Source organism: Buteo buteo, chromosome 18 (genome assembly GCF_964188355.1).
Source record: "Buteo buteo chromosome 18, bButBut1.hap1.1, whole genome shotgun sequence".
NCBI classification, from domain to species: Eukaryota; Metazoa; Chordata; class Aves; order Accipitriformes; family Accipitridae; genus Buteo; species Buteo buteo.
The window spans coordinates 25,614,836-25,642,215 of NC_134188.1; the positions used below are offsets into that span (position 1 = coordinate 25,614,836).

At 43.0% G+C, this 27,380-nt stretch overlaps 1 protein-coding gene across 1 annotated transcript in view; it reads left to right on the plus strand.

Annotated features, from left to right (window-relative positions):
- TENM4 (teneurin transmembrane protein 4) overlaps positions 1-27,380 on the plus strand; it is a 598,102-nt gene that overhangs the window by 511,272 nt on the left and 59,450 nt on the right. Inside the window, exons 19-25 of the mRNA XM_075050174.1 lie at positions 561-680; positions 7,414-7,675; positions 13,398-13,665; positions 15,745-15,888; positions 16,906-17,155; positions 19,810-19,830; positions 27,062-27,294. Coding sequence (XP_074906275.1) covers positions 561-680; positions 7,414-7,675; positions 13,398-13,665; positions 15,745-15,888; positions 16,906-17,155; positions 19,810-19,830; positions 27,062-27,294 — 1,298 coding nt within the window. The remainder of the gene's footprint in view (positions 1-560; positions 681-7,413; positions 7,676-13,397; positions 13,666-15,744; positions 15,889-16,905; positions 17,156-19,809; positions 19,831-27,061; positions 27,295-27,380) is intronic.

Here is a 27,380-nt window from a genome sequence, read left to right on the forward strand (position 1 = left end):
CTGTTAGTGTGCTCAGTTCCCCAAGCAGTTTGTAGGGAAGCTATTTGAACCTAGCAAATTATCTGTCATGGTTTTCCCAAGCGTGGAAGAAATGGGCCATCAAGCCTTGGTCAGGGTGCTTCTGTGGCTGTTGTGCCTTAAATATGTTCATGCAGTGCTTGGTAGGTTTCTGTTCTCTTTGATTTTAAAATGTGCTTTGCCTTTAATGAGGGCAATATTGTCAAGACACTGTGAAACTTAGTTGGTTATTGTAAATTCCAATGCGATGTTGTGAATCCTACAGAAGTCCATAGTTATTGAAGTATATGCTGCAGCACTTGCTCTTCCAGAGTAGGATAAAGGTAAACCTCATTTTAGGTATCAAATGTTCTTACACAACTCCCATGAAAGTCTTCAGGAGCAGCATCCCATCATCAAGACACACAGCATGGCCCCCAGCTTTCCAGGACTTAAGGGCCTGGGCTTTCTAACCCGTAGGTATTCTGAGCCACAGAAGTAGAGGAAAAAACTGAATTTGTCAAAAGACTTACTATTTCTTACCATTTTTCTCCTTCTTGCAGACACGCATGTGTGATTCGAGGCCAGGTGATGACAGCAGATGGGACCCCTCTAGTTGGTGTGAACATCAGCTTTGTCAACAATCCTCTTTTTGGATACACAATCAGCAGACAAGATGGCAGGTAGGATGTCTTTATAGGATTTAGAGTGTTCAAGCAGCCGTTACAGCATTATTACCACCGATACTAGAGAGAAACTCCTTCCAAGAGCACGTTTTTTGATGCATTTTGAAGATGTTGATGCATTATTGTTAGTTGTTATGGGGCTACATCTGACTGGTGACTGGTCACCAGTGGTGTTCCTCAGGGTTCAATTCTAGGCCAGTCCTGTTCAATATATTTATCAACCATATCAATGCAGGAGTTGAATGCACCGTTAGCAAGTTCACTGATGATACCAAACTGGGAGGTGCTGTTGACTCTCTTGAGGGACAAGAGGCCTTGCAGAGGGATCTAGATAGACTGGAGCATCAGGCTAGTATTAATGGGATGAAATTTAACAAGTCCAAATGCCATATTCTGCACCTAGGACAGAGTAGTACCAGGCACAAATATAAATTGGGAGAGGAGTGGCTGGAGAGCAGCCCTGCAGAAAGGGGTCTGGGGGTGCTGGTCGGCAGCAGGGTCAACACGAGTCAGCTGTGTGTGTCCTGGCAGCCAAGAAGGCAAACTCCATCCTGGGGTGCATCGAACACAGCACAACCAGCCGGTCAAAAGAGGGGATTATCCCGCTGTATTCAGCGTTGGTGCGGCCTCACCTGGAGTACTGTCTGCAGTTCTGGGCCCCACAACTGAAGAAGGATGTGAAGGACCTTGAATGCATCCAGAGGAGGGCAACAAAGCTGGTGACAGGGCTGGAAGGCATGTCCTGTGAGGAGCAGCTAAGGGCTTTGGGTTTGTCTAGTTTGGAGAAAAGGAGGCTGAGGAGCGACCTCATTGCTCTCTGCAGCTCCCTGAGGAGGGGACGTGGAGAGGGAGGTGCTGAGCTCTTCTCCCTGGTGTCCAGTGATAGGATGTGCGGGAATGGCTCAAAGCTGCATCAGGAAGGTTTAGACTGGATATTAGGAAGCATTTCTTTACTGAGAGGGTGGTCAAACACTGGAACAGGTTTCCTAGAGAGGTGGTCGATGCCCCAAGCCTGTCAGTGTTTAAGAGGCATTTGGAAAATGCCCTTAACAACATGCTTTAACTTTTGGTCAGCCCTGAAGTGGTCAGGCAGTTGGACTAGATGATTGTTGTAGGTCCCTCCCAACTGAAATAGTGTATTCTATTCAGTTCTATTCTTATTTTTATTATTTAGTATTATTAATTTTGTGATATCACCTAGAACCTTTAGCCAACAATTGGGCAATGCAGTGCCCATGCACGTAAAGAAAAGATGCCTTCTGCTCCCAACAGCTCTATTCTTGCTAATTCATGTTGAAATGATTAGGAAGAAGTCATTAAGATTATGGTTGTATCGGAGGCAAGTGCTTAAAATCAGAGCAATCACGCTCAACCAAAACAAAAGCATTGCAAATTGGGAAAGTCTTTCAGCTTATCTTCTGTCTGTCAGTGCTAATGGCTCCCTTTCTTTTAAGAACAAAAATGAAACATTCCAGCTGCACATGCTCGTATGTATTGACTACTAACCACTAGCACTTGGGAGAGGATTTATAGAATTTAGCACTTCTCCAATCCACAACTTTCATTAAAGGTTTGACTTGGCCAGAGAAGCTGATAGAATTAGAATGAAAGAGAGGAACATGTGCTAGCAACCTGTGCTTAATGTCACCTTATTGATGCTCAGGGGAGTTTGCACCTACTGTAACACTGATGTGACTAGGAGACTTTCCGAGTGATGCTCCACCTCTTGGATGACGTGACAATAAAATCCAGGTAATAAAGAGGCATCCCAGGAAAACTAGTGGTCTCTTTCGGAAAAGGATGCCTCTGGAGCTGGTGCCTCTGTATTGTCCGAAGCTTAGGCATTACTGCAAAAAGGAGAAAGTCTTGAACATTTATGCTATGAGTATCTCTGTCAACCTTACTGAACCTACTTTGAGTGAAAGTGAGATCCAAACTGCACTCTCAAGATCAGATTGCTGTGTATAGACCAGCACAAAATCTGTGTCTATTAGAACAGATAAATATGCCTGCAAAATTCCTGGACAATAATGCCTGCCAAAATCTTTTTTTTCATCTGTTTCCTTGTCATATATACAATACCCAACTACCGTGTGTAATCTTTCATTTAGATTACAAGTACTTTGAGGAAGGGACCATCTCTTAATTGCACTGTACCTAACAGAGAGGGGCTTTATCTTAAATTTCACCTCTAGACAGTAAACATACCAGTAAGCTAAACAGGGACAGAGCACGGAGATGGGCACTGCTATCCGAGCTCCAGACCTTTGTAATATTTGAGTAACTCTTTCTTTCCAGTTCTTGGATGGTGAAAGGCAAATCCCCCCTGCTATAATCCTACTTCTACAGGCAGTTCAAGCTAGGGATGTCCTTCCCAACCTGCAGCTGAGCAGGGGACTCAGGGCAGAAAGCAATGCAGCTGGAGCATCAGTATGCTCCACCGACCTTCGGTGGACTGCCGGTTCCTCAGGGCCGGCTGCCAGCCTCCAGAAGTTAAATTAGTTTCAAGGAGCTCAGTGCTGCAATTTGCTGACTCAGCCCCTGACAGATACTCAGCTCCAAATGATAAAAATGACAGAGATCTGCTGTCTCAGAGCAGGGAATCTGTGACCAAGTGGGATTCATCCTGAAGCTGGGATTTCTGTCAGCAGCGGCTGGTGGTCAGTGTAATCCCAGGCTGCGTGGTGTCAGCTCTTCTGATTTCTTCACCTTCCTCTCAAATCAACCTGCTTCTGCGGAAACCTTGTGCACGTCTGGTGCACGACCAACATTTAACATTGCCTTCCAAAATTGGCTGAGGCATACATGCAGATATTTTCTTAAATGAATGGGTGCAGCAGTGCGTCCGCGTACTCCGGAGGTAATAAATGGACAAGTGAAAGCCCTTCTCTTAAAGAACACCAAAATCCAGTGGTGAGGTCTTCTTAAAATTACCTTGAAGTACTTAAGAGCATTCAGACTAAAATTGTCAGGGCAGAAAATGATGTCAGCCATCCCTTATTTCTAATCCTAGTCTCGCTGCTGATTTAGCAGGTAGCATTAGATGCATCTCTTAACCTTCCTAGACCAGCCAACCAGCCTGTGAAAGGGAGATAACATTTACTTGCCTTCCTTACTGATTGTTGTAGCATTTATTAAGCACTATTTGTAAAGCACTTTCAAAATTGTGTAAAGAATTATTGCTATTACATTTTCTATTATGTGTTTTGATGCTTTTCAGTAATTTTCTGAATAGAGCATGACTCTTTCTCATCAGCTTTTTCACAATGCAATTTTCATGTGATTGAGTCACTTTGTTTTAAGAAGTTGATGCTCTTCAGCAAGAAGTAGTTTCTCCTGAACTACAGTAGCAGGCTGCATGCATTCCCAGTCCATAGCAGTGCACAGTTATATGGGGTCATCTGGACCATCTTCAGTGTCATTCTGATTTGGAGGAAAAATGGGAGCACACATGCAAGCAGTTACCTTGTTCCAGGGGTTATGAGATAACTGCATAAAACTCACTGGCTTTATTATTTGGCATATTCACCATAGGAATATCTATTCTTGAAAACGTGCATCGAGTTGCCTTAAATTGATTTAGCAAATCAGTTTACTGATAGCAGGGCAATAACTGTGGTTTTAAAGTAAGGGAGTTTAAAGACAGAATTGCATCAGTTTAGCTAGATTGGTTCCTAAGCTGATTTTGTTGCTTCAGGTTTGCTTTTTTTTTTGGGGGGGGGGGGGGAGGCAGGGGTTGGCACGACCAAGTTTCAAAATGAGTATCATAAGTAAAATTTCAGTTTTAGAATTACAGTGAACTGATTTTTTCAGCCCTATAAGTGGATTCGCTATATTCCAGGTCTCTGCAAGTAGGTTTCACTCCTATTACAGTACTCAGGTACAGCCTCTAATAGGGAAATCCTGGTCCTGTTTAAGTCACATTACTTAGTCTGAGCAAAACGTTGATAACTTCAAGGCTTGCATGTGTTTTTAGCCTAATTATTGGGGGACAGACTTTTTTCAGATAACAGGGCATGGAGATAAAATGACAACTCTCAAACCACTCTGTTGTATGCATTTCTCTGTAAAGCAAAGTTAATAGGTGGATCAAAGTATCAGTACTGGTTGATAAACCACATTTTTAAATAAAGCTTTAAGTTTCACTCAACTGGCAGTTTATAAAGGCTGCAAGTCCTCAGTATCCCATGGTTGTAGGCACGGTGTTAATAAACCAGCAGGAAAGTCTCGAGACTTTTTCGGTATTGTGTACCTGCCATCACATTCAGCAACTTTGGCATGGGTCTCTCAGAAAGACCAAGTAGATGAACTTTCAGAGCAAAGAGATGAGAAAAGGTTACACCTTTCTGTGGGTTGGTTTTTTTTTTTTTTTGGAACCTGCTTTGTGGATAAATAGAGAATTTTATCCTTTGGCCTGTGTCTCCAGAACCTTTTAAGAAAAACAGAACAATATGACTATACAACAAGTATGATTTTTTTCAGAGTGATAAAAAAGATGTCAGAGATCAGCAGCAAAACCGGAAATAAAATTATCTCGTTCCTTCAATCCCAAGACGGTTTTGCTCTTGTTAAATTTAATTTCACTGAGGGAAGCTGGGAGGAAGGTGTTTTCAGTTTGGGTTTTTCTGTTTGGTTTTAGTTTTAGCTTTTGTTCAGCTCATCAAGGTAACTTCAAAGCTGCACCCTGTGATTCTGGGAAAACCAGCTCATGAGCAACAGCGCCTGCTAAAAAATACTGCCTATCTCTGTTTTCACAGCTGCTGGAGCCTGACATGGAGGTGGTGCTTTCCCTTCTGCATCCTGCTTTGGGGATGCAGGAGAGGCAAGGATGTTTCCTCCCAGCAGGTTACCATCCCTGACCCAGGCTCAATGAAGCCAAGAACCGCTCACAAAGGAGTGAAACAGAAGTGTTTCCGAATAAAAACTCTTCCCACTTGCCTAAAATCTTGTTGAGCATCATTTGTAATGTTTGCTTCTTTCCTCCCGTTGCCCCTTTCAGTGCCCAGATTCATGCAGAGCAAGCTTCTCCTTCCTAGCTAAAGGGCTTGCCAAATGCTAATTGACTGTTAAAAATGTTCTCATCAAAGTACAAATGCTGCGGAGCTTTGCTGGCACGAACGAGCAAGTTACTCGTCAGGCTGTTGCAAGCCAAGCTCCATAGGTCTGGGAAGCTGATGCCCCCACTTGAGTGGTAGAATAAACATGTCTTTAGCTTTTTAAAATGCTTTCCACTCCCTCCCATGGACTCAATTTAATCCTGAAGAACTTTGTTTTCATAATTATATTTACTAAATGGCACCTCAGTCTATTGGTCATAAAAAAAACCAGAAGGTTCTCCTGAATGACTGCTTGCCAAAGAGTTTTTTTTAGAAATAGTTTATACCCATTGTTGCTCCTCTGGGATTTTTGCAGCCAATCTGAAAGCCTCATAATTAATTTAAAAAATAATTTTAAATACTTTTTTTCAGCTTCTTTCTTTACCTTGTAATTACAAAGTGCATCAAATCTGGCTTTGGGCTGTCAGAGTGCTTTCAGAACCTAGTTCTCATGCACAGAGAAGTACTTAAGCATGTGGCTTTTAAGCACATGAGCAGCTCTGTTGAAGCCAGCGAGCCTCTTCACATGCTTAAAGTCTGTGTGAGACTGCCATACACTAGCACCAAGCATCGAAAGTCAGAAGCAGGGATGAGAAAACTTTCTTTGCCTGAAACACTCGTTTGGCATCGCAACTGAACAGATACTGAGAAAAAACAAAGAAGCAAAAATGAGAGGTCTTCAAATTGTGTTAAAATCCCTTCCTTTTTCAGTTAACACCTTTTTTTTGAGTCTGTACATAGTAGATACATCCTGTGGTGCTGCATAAAATCTCCATCTCTGACAAGATGTGAAGTTTAAATACAAAACTAAGAAAAACAAAACTAAGAAAAAAACCCAAAACCCTATCCCAACATCTTTACCTCCAGGGGACGAATATTTTCCTTACCAAGGTAACATCCTTTCACACAACTCCGGAGGGCTATCTGTTAGCCTGACATAATATTCTCCAACACTAACACAGGCAGAAAAGCCACTTGGCTGGAGGTAGCATAGGGTGAAGTTGCAGACCAGAAGTAGTAAGTTATCTGCCCTGTTCTAAATGATTAAGAGTCAAAAAAGACTATGTGCTGAGTGCTGTGGTACAGAGACTGCCTGCAAGGCATTCCTTTCTTCCCTGAGCCTAGTACGCTACGCTCAGTCCCCAACTGGGCTCCACATGTTCTCTGGGTTGCATTAGGTGTTAGTCAGGTTAGCAGTGATGCCAAGACAGTTTATATGGTGGTGTGTCAGAGAAACCGCTCTCCAAATAGTTTATTTCATCATGTGAATTGATCCAATTTGTGACTGCATTTGGATGATAAATACTTATTAAAAAAAAAAAAGAAAATAAGTATGTATGGTCAAACACAACTAGAAAAGCACTATCAAAGATAAATATTTGTCTCAAAAAAAAAGGGATAAGTATGTTTTTTAATATACATGAGGACAACATGCAAAGAAGCGGAGTTTGTACTCCTGCCTCTGCCACTTGCTTTTACTCAACTAAAGCCTCTTTGGGCTGTAGGTTTTAGGCTTGTAAAACATGGCTGATGAAATTTCTTGCAATTATTTTTCTGGGGGCCCTAGCTGGGGAATTGTTACAGACAGACACGGTGGTGCTTGCACTAACTTTGTATTCCATCTCTTAAAACAGCTTTGATCTCGTTACCATTGGTGGGATCTCCATTATCCTGCACTTTGAGCGGGCTCCCTTCATCACCCAGGAGCACACGCTGTGGCTGCCATGGGATCGCTTCTTCGTGATGGAAACCATAGTCATGAGGCATGAAGAGAATGAGATCCCAAGCTGTGACCTCAGTAACTTCGCCCGGCCCAACCCTGTGGTCTCTCCATCTCCGCTGACAGCTTTTGCAAGTTCCTGCTCGGAGAAAGGTCCTATTGTTCCTGAAATCCAGGTATGAACCATCTGAGCCAAGGAGAAAATAATCCATCTCCTTTCTGTGCTTCCTTTGCCTGCTTTGAGCAACACAAACGCAACTATTCTGGTGCTTTCCTAAAAAGAAGCATTCCTAGTTTGTTGCACCATTTTTCAGACGTTTGCCAGGAGCGCTCACTCACAAGTGCACACTTTGCCAGGTTTTTTTTCCCCTTATTCCTGAGAGATGGAGGCAAAGCACTTGTCGCTGACAACAAAATCCTATGTTGGTTCTGCTTTGCTTTCACCTCTCTTCCACAGGAGGTGGGCTGGGACCCTCGTGTGACCCACAACAGGTCTTCGGGCAGCCCTTTGGCATTCAATACGCCCAGCACGAAGCTGATGGATCGCTTACGCTCTAATGCCTTTCTCCTGTTCAGGAGCAAATTTCACCCACTGGGCATTATGGATCTCAGTGACGGAGTATCGGGTGTGAACTTTCTCAGGGTTTGAAGCATACCCCTCACTCTACCAAGCCGCTGAGATGTGCAGTCAGCCAACAGACGGCTGGCAAATGGCCAGCCTGCGGAGCACCTAGGTTTTATTGCGTTTCATGACATTTGGGATAGATGAACAAAGCGAGGGTTACTTTTAATTTCTCATACCCATTTTCTTTTTTAAGGAAGGGGCAGTCAGATAAAGTAGGTTAACAACTTGCTGTGGATGCAAAGTATTTTGCCGAATGGCAAGTTGGGTTTTAAACTGAATAGTCTAAACAACTGAATTATCCATTTTCCTTAAAAATACTCACTGCGTTGAAATACATGGATGTAGCAGCATTCAAACTTTCCTTTTTCAGGCATGTTGTTCCCTGGGTTTTAGATGCCAGCATTTGGCATGTCCTGGGTATTGCTTTTAGTGGCAAATAATAGGCTGCCAAGGTAGAAATAATAACAAATGTAGGGACAAATTGTGTGCTTCCTGCTTGGACTCCATTGGGGTTGCAGTCGCGTTAGTGAGGAAAGGAGTAAGTTTATATCTTCTACTTTTAATACACCAGGTACTGAACCCAGCAACAAATAAAGCTAGTTGTCTCTTACCTTTCCCTCTGGACCAAATCCTGTGATCCTTTCTCACACTAATTTCCAATTACAGTCACCAGGTTTATCCCAGCATAATTACTAATGAAGTCCCATATCTTGTAAAGTCCATCAAATTGCAAATACTTTATTCAGTTTTCACATCGCTTTTTTCCTAAACCAACAAACACCATAAAAAGGTAATGTTCAGTGCTGCCTAGGAAAGAAGCAAATATCTGATACAGTGCAACTATAATCATAACCTCACTTATAATTTGGTAGGATACTCATTAGATTGTGTTAATTATATCTATTGAACTAAAACATTCTAAAACTCCTCTTCAATAAGAGTGCATGCCTGTTTATTGACTGTGAAAGCAGCCAGGGATGCTGATGATAAGCAATAGTTTGATACAGTTTCTTGACTGTAGATCATAGAATCATAGAACACTTTGGGTTGGAAGGGACCTTTCAAGGTCATCTAGTCCAACCCCCCTGCCATGAGCAGGGACATCTTCAACCAGATCAGGTTGCTCAGAGCCCCGTCCAGCCTGATCTTGAATGTTTCCAGGGATGGAGCATCGACCACCTCTCTGGAAAACCTGGGCCAGGGTTTCACCACCTTCATCATAGATGTTTAGTGCCATTTGAAATGTCCCACGGATATCCTGTTTGGCCTCCAATTGCCAGTCCAGAATGATCCCCCTATCAGTGTCCTACATTATATCTGCCAAACCCTTGTGCATGTCAGATAACTTGGACATCCCAAATCGCACTAGACACCTGTAGTTATGGAATCTAACTAAGACCTAAGTGGGATTCATTTTGAGATTATGGCACCTAAATAAGGTGTTCACACACAGTCGTCTTGATGTGTGCTGGATGTCCAAGCTCCCATTAAAGCTGACAGAAATCTAATCAATATTGTCAGTGGAAACTACAGATCAATTAAGCTGACCATCTTGAAGGTATCTGGTTCCCACTGATGGTATCGGTTAGATCTCCACTGACTACAATTGATGCTTACATGCCTACCTCACACGCACACACTTACATGTTGACATCCAGATTTAGATATCTTAAACTGGAATTGATTCCCACTCTTAAGTTTATATGGCAACACCAACCTTCTAAAGAGCCTATCTCTGCTCGTTTGCCATGTAGAGACCTAGAAGAGTAGTTCAGAGGAGACTCCTAACTTTTAGGTTCCTAAGTTTAGATAAGATGAATCCCATGATGAGCAGTACTTTTCCCACGTGCCAGATGATTCACCTAAAACCTATAAAACAGTATTCTACCTCAAATATTGGCAGCTGAAGGTTAACAGAGTTTGTGGTGCAGGAGTATACAAGAGAATCTCACTTATGGCAGAGTCCTGACTGTACTTCAGTTCATAAGTGGACTACTTTTCATTCCTATACTGGATATACATACAACAAAAAATAACCTAGCTGGCAGTTTCTGCAGCTGCATTTTATAGTATGCAGTTCTCAGCAGAGAAATGTTAAATATAAAAGGTGTGAGCACATAGCTGAGAGGAGTTGACAAGAGGATGGCAGGGCTGGGAAAGAGATTTTGACAAGTGGGCAGACAGGAACGTCATGAGCTCCAACAAATAAATGCAGTGCCCTCTACCTGGATGCATTCAAAAGACCAAATAACACATTTTAAGTGTTTGATTCAGGTCCCTAAAGACAGATTTGGTGTCATTTAAGATGCCCTGAAGTGTCCTTTCAGGCCTCCAGCTGTAGCTTCAGAAAGGCGGAGATCTCAAGAAGGTCCATGTCAGATCTGTCCTCCCCTTCCAGAAGTTTTGGATACCACAGAACATCTCAAAAGCACTAGTTGTCTATGATAAGGCCCCTGAATCAGACCTTAAATGCTTTTCTTTCTCGAAATTCCTTCTGAGCATCATATAAAAAAAAAAAAGATTGATTGTTCCTTGCCTTGTCTGCTGGCAGAGTGAAGAGTTACTGTAAGAGAAATGTGTAACCCAGCACACAGAAACAAGATTTTCTACATTGTCTCATGCAAACAGTGAAAGAATTGCTACTAACATAAGCATAGATCAACACCCAGGAGTGAAGGGAACACGGCAGTGAAAATTGCTAAATTGTGAAAATCCCAAGCAAGCCTGAAGAACCAGCTCTTCTGCCTGACCAGCCTGGTGGCTGGACAACTTTTAAAGAGCAGACTATATTGGTTAGGCTGTGATAAACTCTAAGAGCCCTAGTCTTTCACAAGGACCCCAGATGCAGCATATGAATTTATCTGGTCCAAAGAGCAATTATCAAACAGAAATAAGGGCACAATTCAGCTGTTGTTACTTTTGGTGCATTCAGAGTATTTTAAAGCTTATTTTTCCCCTCTTCTCCCACTGATGTCCTACTGGATTATACTGCCCCCACCAATGCCCTGCTTTGTTGCTGGTTTATCACTACTTACACACTACAAATGTGTTTTGGATAAACTGAATCACAGTTTGAACCCTATCTTGAAGCAGGTGCCTTTAAACGCAGCCCCTTGTGCTGCTCAGTGCCTTGGTACGGCTGTGCTGACCCTTTCTCTGGAATGGTAGACAGCAGAGACAGATCACGACAGAGAGAAATAATTATTTCTGACAGGGATTTGAACCAGACATTGCAAATAGTACCTCCGTGACAATTATTTCTGCCTGGCTTTTTCCTAGAGGGGTTACATATGAAGACAGATTTGATACAAGGGACCACCTTTACTGCAGCTTGGCTCAGCTGGTCTCTGGTGGAGCCTGGTCCCAGCCCAGATTGTTGCTGAGCTCATAAAATATATTTTAAAATTCCTGGGTTTTCCCAGTTCTGTCATTTTTCAGCCTCCTAAGCACTGAGATATGTAAATTGAAAAGGCTGCATTAGAGAAAGTAAATATTTATGAGCACAGTGGAACAGCGCTTTAACTTCTGGATGTGTCTGTTTGTCAAGTGCTGCAACGCTCAGAGGCTGTAAGTTATCACTCGAAAAAGTGTTGGGCCTTGGATAATAGCTTAGAAGAGGTCTTTTCAGGGGGCAGATGACAAGATTTATCGTTATCGATAATGCTAAAGAGAAGACCTGTAAGAGAGGAGCACCTTGTCACGCCAGGGAAGTTTGTGCTCCCACATAGGAGGAGTTGAGTATAGAGCCACGTAGCTCGGAGGACACCAGGCTGGCTGTGATCCTCTCCTGACGGGTGGATCTCTTGACCCACCTGCCTTCAAGCCTCCATGCCCTTCATATTACAAAAGCTGATTATTGTTAGGGAAGTATTTTCACAGCTCATTTAGGGTCCAGCACACCGAAGTGTTTCAGAAGTGGCGCAGGAGAGAACAGTGCCAGCTGTGACCTTCAGACACATCCCATTATCAGACCAAGTTTTCCAGCTCACTGCTAAGCTTCTACTGTCATCTTTCAAACTTTGCCAAAGGTTGCCGGCTTGTGCTGAAAATGTCCATGTTGGGTACTTACCTAATAGTGAAATTTTCTGGAAAGTGACAGCTAATTTATTTTTCTCCTAAGATTTAAGAAAGAAATGCCCTTTTTTATCAGTATTTTGCATAGGAAAATCAGCATGGTGTTGGGGATGGACATTGTATTGCTTTCCAGAAAATTTCCCTGCATTTCTCCAGCTGGAAAAAAAAAATAATAAAAGAAATGTTAAGATCTGGTTATATTTTAGCAGGTAAATTACCTGAAAATCCCATCTTTACTGAGACTTCTCAATCTCAAAGCAGAACAGGACCAGACAAAACTTTCCCTGCTCTTTCTCCAGTCTTCTGTGAAATTTTGTACGGGAATGCAGACCTGTGAGGTAACTGTCCCAGTCAGTCAGAAATACCCACACTCATGGCTGGAGGAGAAAATGAAGCAACTCACCTAGGATACAGAGGAAATTGGAAAAGAAAGGGAAGGGAGAATGCAAGGGAAGGGAAAAGGGTTGATGGTGTTAGGTCAGGCCAAAAGCTTCATCACACAGGTGAGAGGGGAGGGAATTTTAAGCAAGGACCAGGGTAAGTAGGAACAAATGTGAGGTCAGAAAATAAGGACACAGGAAAAAAAAGGCTAGAAGTAGATCAGGCAAAGAGGGTCACAGGTGAGGTGGGAGAGGAGCAGTTTCAAAGAAGGAGAGATGGGGAAGTCAGAGGAGAGAGGGTGGCAGCAGGATTCACTAATAACATGGAGAGAATGGCAGGTTATGATTGGGGCTGGGGAACATCCATAAGGATCCAGGCCAAGTAGGGCTTGATATTTTACTGGGAAAAAGAAGCCAGGAGACAAAAACTAGCAGCCATAGAAACCTACCAAGATAAAAGACAGAAAAAGGAAGCTAAACTGATGGGCTGGAATAATCTCAGACCCCAAGCTCCTTTCACCATGGGTCCTGGGACTTCTTTTAACAGTAAGTCCCATTGTAAACACTGACTTAAATGTGATACTTTGGTCTCCTGTTCTCCCACATAACAGAGATGGAGAAAGAGGGGGGCATTCCTTAGCTTCCACAACTAACCCTATAAATTACATATATGATTTCATACTTGATGCCTACTAGATGTGTTTTTTCAGACATGTCTACCAGAGCTTTTATAAAGGTGTGTTTGATAAATTACAGCTTCGCTGCCTCTCCCTGTCTGCTCGCTGCTAATTTAACACCTCCTGGATTGCTTTTCCACAGGCTCTACAGGAAGAGATTAATGTTTCCGGTAGTAAAATAAAAGTGAGTTACCTGAGCAGTCGCACAGCTGGCTACAAATCAGTCCTGAGGATCAGCATGACCCACCCCACCATCCCCTTCAACCTCATGAAAGTCCACCTCATGGTGGCCGTCGAGGGACGCCTGTTCAGAAAGTGGTTTGCAGCTGCTCCAGACCTGTCCTATTATTTCATCTGGGATAAGACAGACGTCTACAGCCAGAAGGTGTATGGGCTCTCGGAAGCCTTCGGTAAGTGACCCCAGGGCTTGTGGCTCTTTTTAGAAGCAGCTAAGTGGTAATGCACAGACCTTGTCCTAGATCGGTATGGTCCAACTGCTAATACATAAAATGGTCCCTGCTGATTCACTGCTGTTTCCTTGGAGAGGATGGGGCCCAGCTGTTCAGACAGCACACATTTCCCCAACAGATGAATACTTATCTGTTCTCTGGCTCATGGCCCAGCAGATATATCCTGAGCTGCTACCATCATATTCATGTAGAAGGAATGAACTGGGACCAGAGGCGTTTGTCTGCCTCTCACCTATAGTCAAAAGCTGTCAACACTGCTTTGAAAGAAATCCCTAGAACTGAGCCCTGATCTCTACTCCTCCTTGTGCCTGACCTTCAGGATTGCTCTAATCTTAGTTTCCCCTTCGTTACCCATTCAAGAACGCCATCCCAAACTGGGGTGTGACGGTCTTCTCCCTTGTACTTTGTGCATTCATTTCCATCTGCAAAAGACTCTCAGAAGCTGCAAGGCAGAGAATAGGAAGGCTCTGCATGCTCCATGATGGGCCACATCCCCAGCACCAAGCATTGTGGCCCACGCCACCCGCTCTAGAGGAGCAGGAGCTGAAGTCCCCCGTGGGGCAGGAATCTGCGCTGTGGATGTATGCAGAGACACGCTTCATTCCTCTTCCCACTGCCATCGCAGACTGCACCCAGTGAGCCCTGCGTGACGGTGCTGGAGGGAAGGGGGTACTTTGAGCCTACGGTGAGCAGGGGTGATGCAGGTCTGCAGTGATTGCTTCCCATCTGATCAACAAGCAGAGGACATTCAGTTACAGATCTTCAAACCGGTCTAGTCTAGACCTTTCAGGCTGCCAAGGAAATGATATCAGCAAAATGGGAGAGATCCCAAATGAGCAAATAGAGCTCTTGTTGACAGAAGGGTCGTTTGCTGATGCCTCATAGCCCAACGGAAGATAAGTCTCTTTAGAGGAGCTATAGGGTGCCTTATTTTCTAGGAGGAAGAATAGATGCCTTCCTCTCATGCAGGCTTTCCCTTCCTCTCACCAATGAATCCTGGAGTGCTCCATGATGCAACTCTGCAGCCCCAGAGTACTCAAGCAGGTCTGAGGACAGCAGCATTCAGGCTTTCAATGATTCCCACCTCTAGAACAGTGAAAAATATCAAGCCTTCATTTCCTAAATAACATCTTCCTCTGATACTGTCTGATTCTGCAAAAGGCTATGTTTGATGGAAGATCCTGACTTCGCTTAGTATTCAGCACTTTTCAAGGAGGCTGGGAAACTTGTTAGATCAGACCTTTATTTTTATCTAGTAAAAAAAAATAAGAGCTATGTAACTACTTTCCATTTGTGTAGAACTTGCAGTTCTGCTCTGCTTCAGCTGTTAGCGCTGAAAAGATCAGGTAGGGCAGAAGAAAAGCAGACCAATGAAACTGGTCCTGCTTCTTCTGAGAAAACCATAAAGGAGTCATTATTCTGGCAAACCCATGATTTTCCTTCTACTGACATCATTTTGCTCTTAAGCAACTCCAATGCATTTGGCAGAGTTACTCCTGAAAGGGTGTAATTAGGCGTCATGGCAAGCAAACCCTTTTCACATTAACAATGACCACAAGTCAACCTGGTCTAAGACTTCTGTCTCTGATGTACTTGCTGCCCCATGCCTCATTTGTGTAAGACTTTACTTTCCAAGAAAGGCCTTGATTTTTAGCAAGTTCCTGATATGCAGTCATTGATCACAGACAGCAGATAGGAGTAATGCTCCCATTTAGGAGTCCAGCAGTGGTTTACACTCTCGAATACTCATTGTTTTAAAATATGTCTTTAAAACAGTGCCTTTTGAATATTTAGCACATTTGCCCAACATCTACAACTGTGTTGACCTTTTTAAATGCGGGATGGCTTTTAAAGAGAAAAGTATTAGGACTCTGTGTTGTGATGATGGCATTTTAAATGAAATTGTCAGTCACCTGTAGAAATGCTCTTACCCCTGCTCAGCTGAAACTCTTTGTGTGCTAACTGTGCATTTCTGGGTTACTAATCTGGGGAGGTCTTTTGTTTCTCTCTTGTTTGTAGTTTCAGTAGGTTATGAGTATGAATCCTGTCCTGACTTGATCCTGTGGGAGAAGAGGACAGCTGTGCTTCAGGGTTATGAAATTGATGCTTCCAAACTTGGAGGATGGACCCTGGACAAACACCATGCCCTCAACATACAAAGTGGTAGGTTGTAACACATAACAGGAATAATGCAGTGTTGCAAGGACCGGTTGCTTCCTATTGCTAAGAATTCAAGAAAAAAAAAAGGAAAGAAACCTGACCAACACATGTACTCTCTCATGTATTTTGCTAACAAATTATTTCTAGTAACTTACATTTAGAAACAATTTGGTGTGTGTAAATGCAAAAGAATCTGGCCATCATGAAGTAGTTCAGTGTTGTCATGTCTAACTTTGTAGTGTCCCAAAAGAAGGGTATTAACAAGGAAAATATTCCTAATATAACAAAAAGGGGACCCTATTCAGATTGGACCTACCACTGAGCATAAATCCACATAGACTCATCCACCAATGTGCAAGAGTACTTGCAGAAACGAGAAGCTTCATGGGTCATAAGGGAAAATGGAAGGTGCCAGAGTCCTTGAAGGCTGCTCAAGACTGCAGCAGGGAGGCTTGAAAGCTGATCAGAACACGTCCAAAAGATGGAAGCACTGTGTCCCTCTGGATGATAGCGGTGGTATGGGAGCAAACCTCTGATTCAGCCCACATCCCTGCTGAAAACGCTACACTTACAGGGAACATAAGCAGAGCTCCTCTAAAGCTTTGCAGATGAAACATTTCTCTAGAGAATGTGCCATGGTCTTCCTGTCCCTTATTTTTCCATGCTCTATGTAATTTCTTTTTTTACCTGGTAGGCTGCAAATTACAGGGCAAGGAGGGACAGAAAGGGCAGGTGAACATTCATGAGATGCTGAAAAGTGTATTTCATTCAAAGGTAAAGACAGTCTTGTTCTCCCTACGTACTTTGGTTCTGCAGCAAATGTAATGGGTCTATAAAAAATACTTCAGATAAGAGGCTCATCATTTGAAACCATCACAAAACAATACTATGAAAGATGATAAACCTGCTTGCTACTTGACAAATACCCCAGCTGGCATCTAGCATTGCCAGTTTGTGCTCCCTTTGGTCTCAGTTTCCCTGTCTCTCTTTAATGTCCTTATTACTGTTTTCTCTCTCTAGGCATCTTGCATAAAGGAAATGGGGAAAACCAGTTTATTTCCCAGCAGCCGCCTGTAATCGGAAGCATTATGGGCAACGGCCGCAGACGTAGCATTTCTTGTCCAAGTTGCAATGGTCTTGCAGATGGGAACAAACTCCTGGCTCCTGTTGCCCTAACATGTGGGTCTGATGGAAGTCTTTATGTTGGAGATTTCAACTACATCCGAAGGATCTTTCCCTCTGGCAATGTCACCAACATACTGGAGCTGAGGTACACTGTGCTGAATGTGGCCATTATAATTATGCCTTTAAGTTCTGCAGAAATCTTATGTACCCAAAAGGGAAATGAGCACAATTCTTTAAAAAACCACAGCAAAACAGAAAAAAAGCTGTCCAGATTTGCCTCTTCTGCAACTCTGCTGACTTTGATTTACACCAGAGAAACACAGGTTTAACAAGTTCATCCAGAATTGAATCACACACCAAAAATATTGACACATTTCTGTGCTGCTAGATCAAACTGTGTTGATGTCTACCTTTTCATGTTGTTAGAGACCAGTGGGAATTCTTAAAATTAACAGTCAGCCTCTGAGATAACCTAAACTTGGAAGGACAGAGCACCGATGATGATATGTAGAGGTTAATCAGGACAGATGATCATTCATAATTAAGACAGGATGATCACTCTAGGTAGTCACAGACTGGCTTTTTCTAGTTGTTTTTGGGGGGACAAATGTATCAGCTCCCATCAGTTCCCAACTGAATAGCAGTGTCAGGGTGAACATACAGATGGATGAAAGTAAGTGAAGTATTTCCTTTTAACCCGAAATAACAAAGGGAAAAAAAATTTAGGAGAAATAGGCAGGATGGGGAAGGAACGTCCCTTAAAAACAAGGAAGGAGAGGGAAAAGTATAGATTTGTCACAAGTTCTGAGAAAATGAAATAGATTGTGACTGAATCAAAATTTCAAATTGACCTCACTGGGGGTATTTTTCCTATCTAAAATTTCCACAATGAATACAATTACCCATTTCAAAGCACCAGGGCCTGATTCTGGCCTCTGCGTGGCCAGACAAGACTCACTCCAGGAAAGTCAGTAGAGTTAAATGAGTGTTTCTGAATGAGTCTTCTCTGCTTGAATGGCCTGACCTGAGGTCCTAAGAGGTCAATATGAGGTTAGCGTGGTAGGAAGGTTCACATTTCCATTTAACTCTTCAGATCTGGCCTGAAAATGAGAATCTTCCAAAGTAAGAAACTTCCTGCTCTACTCAGACTTAATGTCCTGGCTGCTGAGGATAAAAGTAAGGCTCTATTTCTGCAAAGACTGCCATGTGGAAGCTTACTAGACAGCTTCCTAGAGCAGCAGGGTCCCATACAGCATTGCTTTTTATTTCCATTTGCTCCACAAGGCCACAGGTAAAAATGAAAGAGCTGATCTGCAGGAAAATTGGTGCAAGATCCCATTAGTCCCTCATTTACAAACACGCCACAGTCATTAGACCTTGATGAAGGTCTTATTTGGCACACAGAACCATCATCGTATATCATGGTGTATGAGAAAAAAAATCCAGACAGCCATCACAAGGCTGGCACTTACAGAATAGCTGTCTTGGTATGCTCACAGGGCAACAAAGAAATCAGGAGGAGTCATTCAATTAGGAAGCCCACAATGAGATGTTTGCAGTCACATCTCAGAGGGCCGGGGTACCTTTTGAGTAAATAAGCAAGAACCTGATTCTTGCTATTCTGTTACATGATATACGAGAACATAATATCTCTCATGTTTGTAAGGTGGGAAGCTGGGACAAATCTTCAGACCTGGTCCACGTTAAAGAATTTAATATTCTTCCAGTGCCAGAAAGTTATTTTAACGACCAAAGGTGAGATTTCCAGAAGAGCCTAGGTGATTTGGGGCCCAAATCCCATTGCAACTGAGTGGGATTAATATCTCATTCCCAGAAGTACAATTTTGAAAACCCGATCCCTGTTTCATTGTCAGTGGAAATACCAGACACAGCGGAGGTTTTGCAGAGTGTTTCCTCATTGGAAAGGAGAAAATTGGAAGCCTTGACAGAGTGGCCTTACTGGCTTTTGTGTAGAGCCACAGAGTTAAATTTACTCCAGAGTTAAATCTGCTGGAACGATTGCTGCTTCATCTGTGCAAACACTTAGGTTACTGGATCTAATAAACATTTCTTCACTCTGGTGTGCTATAAAGTAAGGGGGTTTGGATGCCGGCTGACTAAAAGCTATGGGGGAAAGCCATTGCTTTTGGACTAAATGGAGTTTGCTTGTGTCTTCTCAAATCAGCATCTCCTTGGAGATTAACACCCTCACTGTTTGGCTTTTGGGTTTTGTTCGGAGGGGTGTCTTGAGTGTAGCGTTCCGTTGCAGAGAGGAAAACAAATGTATTGTGGGTCGCAGATAACTGGAGCTGAGAATGTAACTAGACCCATGAAAAATGTCCAGCTCGGCATAATTTCAGTCCTCTGGGCTAGAGTTCATGAGGTTACGGCAATGAACTGCCACCCATAACTGTGCAACTGTTAAGTTACCTTTGTAAATCACAAAGTATTGCTTTGACTGAGAGTGAAAAAAACTGTAAAGATATCTGCATCTACATATATTTAGCTCAGTACTGCTCTGAATGATAAAGTCTGTCTGGTCCTATCTCTTGCATAAGTGAATAACTCCAAGCAGGTGAGATCACACTTCCTTTGTGATATGCAGCGGTACATAAGTGAGCTCACTGCCAAGTAATATCCAATATAAAATATATCAGTGTCATTCCAGCTAAGTCTTTATTTATTATTGCATTGTATGATACAGTTACTGTCAAGTTTTCAATCTGCTAATAATGCATCGAACTGAGCTGCTAACACCTCATTCTTTCTTCTATTCCCTGCTTTCCTGTCTTCTGTCAGAAATAAAGATTTCAGACATAGGTAAGCCAACCAGTGGAGAATTCTTATGCCGCTCCCTGTCTTGTTGCATGTTGTTACACAGTGAGCCACAAGTGCCATTTCCAGATGATTCAATAGCAAATGAAGCTGGCGTGATTAAAACTGGCGTAGGCAATCAGTCATCAGAACTGGGAGCCATTAATCACAAAGCAGAGTCGCGCAGACTTCTGCATGAGCTGTTATAGCTGTAGACAGGGGAAGTACAGACATGAGAAGCAGGGTAACAAGAGGAGGAGGGTAGAAGGAAAAATGGGTGGGAATTAACCAAGAAAGTAAAATGGGGACAGCGTCAGGGTACAGGTCACTGGAATAGCTAGGAAGAAAAAATAATTCTCATATGGTGAAATGTCTTCTTTTTGAGTTTGGGGGAGTGTAACAGGCATAATGAAAGGCCATATGTACCCCAGCATCACCCGCTTAGGGAAGTAAGTTTTTGTAATTCTTTGTCAGTCTGAGCTCTTCACAGAGAGCCTTTGCATTATGTGAAAGTATGTCAGGCTCAGATAGGAGGTAGTGCAACTCAGAACCTTAGCTGGGAAATGCAATAAAAAGGAGAAAAAGTAATGACAAGAAAACAAGATGAAAGAGAGACTCCTAAATTGGAGCTTTGTCACTAAGAATATTTGTCATTTGGGTTCACTGGAGTTTCAGTGGGTTTGATCCAATCAGTTGCATTCAGGAAGATGTCAACCTCCTGTCACTGTCTGTGTTTGCAAGGACTTCTCTGGCTCTGACAAGTTTCCTCTCCTTCTCCCCAGTTGCTTTCTAAATTAGAAGCGTAGACTGTGGAGTTGGGTTTTTTTTTTGTTTGGTTTTCTTTTTGCATTTGGGATTGGGGATTTTTCTTGCTACGTGCTTTTTATTTACTGTTTCTTTGACTTCATAGAGGCTGTGCAAAACCACAAATGTTTGGTTTATCTGCATGCCTGGAAATGCAATGGAGTAGAAATGTTTTTTTTGTTTTATTGCCAGAACATTAATGAAGGGCTGAGCTTCCACGGCATAATGGACTGGCCCAAAGCATCTATTAGCAGGGCTGGGAGGTTGGTACACAAGACCTCTGCACTGACTGTCTTCATCAGGCTGAGTTCCAGCCCCCCAGCTCCTCTTTCACATCATTTGAAGGCAATAGAAAAACTCATTTCTCTTTGGAACAGCCAGGTTGTATCCTTAATGCCCTAGAAATACACAGCCACTAAGGTGCACCTGCTTTGACAGTGAAGGGCAGCAGCTGAATACCTGTTACAAGAAGAGGTTTTATATATGAAGGCAATAACTGAGTGAAGATATATGGACTGGCCACAAATGCTGCAGATGCCACCAGAGCCTTACGAAGTTGGCAGGGCTTCAGCCTTTAGGCAATTCCTAAAAACTAAGAAACGAAATGAAAGAAAGCCAAGACATGCCTGCTTCAGTGCAGTCCAAAGGGGACCAGTGAGGGAGGAAGGAGGTGAGGAGCTTTAGATGAAATATTCCCATCTGTGACTACATTAAGGGAGTCATCCATGTGAGTTAGCATCTGTTCTGTGTCATTTGCCATAATACTTCTTGCTAGGAAGCTTCTTCGTTTCTGAGCCATAGGGAAATGAGTGGGTGTAGTCTTAGCTAAAGCTCCAGTGCTTTGAGCTCCAGAAGGTCCTAAGCTTGACACCGCTGACAGGCGGCAGTTGCAAAGGGTGAGATCCACAGGACTGAATCTTAGAGCTTTGGAAAAGCTGCAATCCATATGCAAAAGCTTCCTTACTTCAGGGGAAAGGATTCCTCCCCACCACGTAGCCTGTGGTGAGCTTGATCTCCAGAGGTTCTGGAGCTACCAACTACGAGGCTTGGCTCTACAGCACAGCGTAGTGTAGCCGAGGTCTAATTCTGCAACAGCCAAAATGGCTGCGTGTCAACATGGGGGATGTTAGCTAAGCCAAAAAGCGTCACCAAATTGTGATGCCTTCCAAGTTTACGCCCATCTGTCATTCAGTGATAGATTAACAGGAACTTACTCCAGTGTGTCTGTGTATGGACCTGTCTCGATGGGCTTATAGAAGCTAATGACTTTTTCCAAGCACAGCAATAATAATTCACAGTTAATTATCATTATCTTTTCTCTGCAGGAACATAGAGGGTGGCGAGGCATTTCTGTCTTTCAAATATGCAAAAAGTGGCCACACTAAAATATATTGTTCCTTTCTTGTTTCCATTCATACCTTAAAGAGGCAAATCTACAATTAGTGGCAAAGAGAGGTATCTCAGAAAACTGCCCTAGGATCACATCAAAAGTCCTTTGCAGTGCCTGCGTTGGCTTATGGCGTTGCTACGAAGTTTTATTATGCAGCCTGTGACACTAGAAGAGCTTTAGGCATCACACACAAACTGAAAACACTAAAAGACCAAGTGTAAATTCAGCTCACTGCACTGTGTGGCCTCCTTATGTATTAATCTATTGAACGTCACCCAGGGAAAAAAAGACCAGTACCTCACACAAGCTATAATAAAATCCTCTGTTTGTGAGCTGCAGGGTGCTTAGCATGGAGCCATGGAAACACAGCCCCGCCGAACAAAAAACACTTGGCTGCAGGAATTCGGTAGTTCTTTAGTCACCAGCAAACGCATGTGGCCAGCAAGGCTCAGAGGGGAAGAGGGCAGCTAGCACAGAAAGTTTTGCAGAGGTGGTTTCATGTCCTTAAACAGAGACATCAGATCCAGAGAAGCCCCAGGGGTTTATTCGGATCAGCTGTTACGGGTAACTAACTTCGGTTTTGTGACTGCTCCTGTCTGTTGACCACAGTGGGAGCCAGAGCCATACTGTCAGCATTAACAGAAGTTGTCCTTTAGAGGAGGTGGTAGATGCCCTTGCATTTGAGAAACTAAGATACAGTTCATCTTGTAAGATAAATGTTGAAAATAAGTCAGACAAATCATACCCCAGAAGAAGCTATTTCTCTCCACTGCCTGTAAAGGGAGGTAAGGCAGCCAGTTCAGTTGTAAGCAGCCACCTCGTAACCATTTAAAGCTTGGTGAGATGAATCCCCCGGCTCTGAACAGAAGGCAATGACAAGGTGCAGTCTGCTGTGCTGACACATTATAGGTAACCTGCTGAAACCAGGGACCATCTCCCTTTTCTCATCTTTATTCCATCGGGACTGGCCTCCCACTCTGGAGCAGGAGGTTCCTTCCTCAGACTCCTCCAAAACAGGGGCCCTGGGCCCTGGTATTATCCCTGTTGGGATAATACCAACCTCTGCTTAAAGCCTGTGCATCTATTATTGTACTGCAGAGGAAGCCACATGAGTGGCTATTCACCCAACTTTTTATCCCTTTCCTTCCTCATGCCTGTGTGTAAACAGTCACATAAAGCAAAAGCACTTTAAAATGGAGTTTGAATCTCTTAACATATCTGCAGAGATCCCCAAATGGTGCTGGCACTATCCTGTCCAAATAATGAAAATGAAAAAAAGGGAAGGGACAGGGCAGATGTATGGGACAACCTATATGCAACCCCAAACAACTGGGATCACTGTGAACCTGGAAGATTTTCCTGTGCTTTCCCAGCACATCACTGTGTCACAAGCATACAAGGAAGCAGTATCACCTCCATTTCACTTTGGCCTGCAGAACTTTTGCTTATGAAACTGTCCTTATTCCCAGTGACTACACCGTCATGCCCACTAATACCCACTAAAGTGTCTGTTCTTGGCTAGGGACCAGCCCACCCCATCCCTGCAACTTTGGTTTGTTGCCTCAGGGGCTTAAAATACCAATGCAGTGCTCGGGGTTTCTTCTAAAAAACCTTAATAGCAAAAGGAACGATCTGAAGGGGAAATCGGCTCTTCACTCGCCACCCTTTTCTAGTGGTAGCAGTGTCAGTATGGGGGATAAATATTCTAAGACTACAAATACTGTAACTGATTAATTCTTCTGAATAGTAAAAAGTCCTGTCTTTTGTTTTGGTCTGTTATCTAAGCAATGAGAGGATGAAAGGGAAAAAAAAAAAATCTCTGCTTCGCCCCAGGCAGATTTCAGTTGTTGTTCAGTTCAGTCCAATTTGCCACTTGGATTTGCCTATTGATTGTGGCTTTAAATAAAAAGCAAAGCCCCAGTGTTCCCAGCTCGAGCGCTCATGCATTATCACAGATGAAGAGAAGCAGTTTGGGAACTTTTACATTACTAATGTATGTTTATTTAGCATCTCTTATCCTGAAGGATCTCAAAGTGTTAAACAAAAGCTCCAGTGTATAACACTATGCAATTCGTGCAAGGGCAGAGTGTGACACCTTCCCAGTACAGTGGTGAAGACTGTTGGCAAGGAGGGTAAATTCCAGCTTGACCATTTTTAACAGTTTGTATTTTTCCTTCCCTGCTCCAGAGCACCCCAGGTTAAATACTCCATTGCCTAAGCCATCCCAGGGAGCCTTCCACCCACAAAAGCCCTATGCATGGAGCAGGGCATAGGAGAGCACGATAAAGAAGTGACCATGCTTAAGAAGTCTAGCCGATAAAAATGAACCAGCACTTCCTATCGCTCATGCAAGGCCGTGCAGCAGAAAAAATGTCATTTGTATTCGGGCTGCCCATACCATTAATAACATTAGATTTAGAAAAGTAACTGTATGTCTTAGGAGAGCTTCACTATCAGCTCACCACGTGAAATCCAGACCCAAGTGACCCAAAATTTTATGTGACCCAGGGTTATTACCATCCCATGGGTAGTTTAACCAACGCAAGTTTCTACCTCTACCTCTTCCAAAACACTTTTGCTAGTAAAGGTGCGTGTGCCTCTGTGGCATCCAGCTATGAAGAGGATTAAAATTTTAACCAGTCAGAGCTATTTTTTTAATGATTGTGAACTTTGAAGTCATCTCTACTTTTTTGCGGCATCTATATTCAGGACCTCATTAATAAAACTAAAATTGGGTAACCAGCAGCTACTCAAAGTATTACATTAATACATTAATTAATTTTGACTCAGTCGGTAAATTTAGGTGGGGAATACCATTCAGCTTTTCCGCTGGATGAGTGTTTTGCTTTTACCTGGTTCCCTGATCCATGGTTAAAAGTAACCAGGATTTTTTTCAGTGTCCATTCTACACAAGAGATGGGATTAGAAAATAGTTTAAGAACTCTCTCTTCCACTGAAGGTTGTAATCAATAATAAAATCCACCAGAGCGAGGCTATGAAATCCAAAAATAAATTGCAGTGATAGTACTGGGAGAGGGGAGCAGGAACCTCTAGTTCTGCTATCATTTTTCTCCATCTTTGGGAAAGACATTTGCCTTTGCCCATCTGCAAATGGCCTGCTGTAAGACTCAGTGAAAGCTACCTGTGCTTTCCAGGCAAAGATGCTAAAGAATTGCAAAGTACCGTTAAAAATGTCCTCCTCTTGTCCACCTCCCATGCAAAATAGAGATTATGAACAGCTCAAAAGCTGACTGACATTCAGCTGGGCTTTGTTAGGACAGTCAGTGGAAAATGCAAGACCCTGATCAAAATGGATGATGGATTCCCACAGGTAACTTCTTCCACCAGGGTTGAAGCCACTTGCTTAGTGTGAGTGACATGCAGGTAAATGAAATAATACCCTACCAGCCTGCTGTCATTGGAAAGGAATACAGATGGAGACTGAACTGTCAGGCGGGAGCTGTCTTGAAGGTCAGAGCATTTTATTTAGCAAGAATCAGTGTCATTTGTGGAGATGAAATCTGTTCGGACTTTAATAGGATAAATCACAAGGGATATTCCAGAATAAATCAGAAAGGCTTTTTCCCCCCCCCTCCCCCAAAGTATTAAGTAATTTGAATGAAGAATCAACTTATGGCTTTTTAAAGCAGAGAATAATTCAGTAGTTTTTATGGGTCTGAAGAAGGGTTAATTTTCCTAACATAAAGGTTGAAGGAGAGAGGAAATTTCTTATTATGAGGGATAGAGTCAACTGTGATCGACACTCAGGTTTCTAACCACTTTCTCCTGGAACAATTCCACTAAGTGCAAAATTGTGAACTATGGCCTATACATTTAATATGAATTCTTGGGACGTGATGAGTTTGGACAGCTTGAATATCTGGAGAAAAGTAGAGACTTTTTCATACTGGTTCTAATTACTGCTTAGCCTTTCTTAGAAGGAAGGAGACCTGTGTTCAGGCAGCGGGTGTTACAAGTTTAATCTGTTGGTTTCAGGCTTAGAACAGATGCAGCTCAATACACACTAGTAGCAAACACTTAATAAAAGAAGCTAATAAGTTTAGTATCTATATTAAAATATAGAAAGAATCCTTGAAAGACAATTTTTTAAATTGTGTCTAAACTCATCGGGTTGTTTTTTCTGGCCAGTCCCATTGAATGCTTTCCATAAAGTGGATGCTAGTTTGTTCATTTCTTCACTCCTGGGCTCATTTAGTGTTGTAGTCATGGAGCTAAAAACATTATCTTTCTGTCCGCTCACCCCGTTTTCTCAGCCACCCTTTCTCGTTTTCATGGAAGCAGTGAGTGAGTGGGGTTTAACAGGGGACTGATGTTCAGGTTCCTCAACCCTCCTCCTAGTTCATGTTTTACTTAGGGCAAAATGTGGCACTCCGAGGACCATTTTGTTCCTCTCTTCATTGAGGTCCGGCTGAATTCAGTGGCAGGACTTCCCCTAATCTCCATGAGAGCAGGGCCGGACTCTAGAGTCTTTGCTGGAGTCAGCAAGAGCACCAGATCAGCATTGATGCAGTGGTCCTGGAGAGTATATCTTCAAGTGCTTTACACTGGGGAGTCTGCTGTGGGGTTTTCATATTGGGGTCTTTCTTGGGAGGGCAGATTTTTTTAATTTTTGTTTTCTTTGTTTTCCGCCCCTAGTATACTATGTTTTCCCTTCACTTTCTGGCACTGCACTAACACCAGTTACAGAACTATGTCTATATTAAGTAAATTAAGCAAACTCAGGCACTGGGACTCAACCTGTAGTAGTTCCTGGCATGATTTTGGCTCAGGCCAGCGAGCCCTTTCCTTTGGTAGCTGCCCTCCATGCCAGAGAGCACCCCAGGCACAGCTATTGGTAATAGATGTAGCTCAGGATCCTGTGCTGTAACACACCATATCCTAACACTGTCAAATACAGCACTGCTTCACTTTCCCAGTCTGTCTGCCCTGTGCATTTTTATTCTCTAAAGTGCTTGCATTTCCTGTTGACTTAAAGAAACAAATCATCCAAAAAAATAATAACGTCGTACCCTTGTTTTTCAGCCACAGCCCAGCTCATAAGTATTACTTGACCACAGATCCAATCACCGGCTCCATCTACCTCTCCGACACCAACAGCCGACGTATCTATAAAATCAAGTCAACCACATCAGTGAAAGACATTGTGAAGAATTCGGAGGTCTTGGCTGGAACTGGGGATCAGTGCCTCCCGTTCGATGATACCCGCTGCGGAGATGGAGGCAAAGGCACTGATGCTACCCTTACAAATCCCAGGGGTGAGACTGCTTCTTCTCCACAGGCTTTTTTAAAGGGGTCTTTTTGAAAGGGACTTGTTTAGTCATGCTGGAGACTGCTCTCCTCT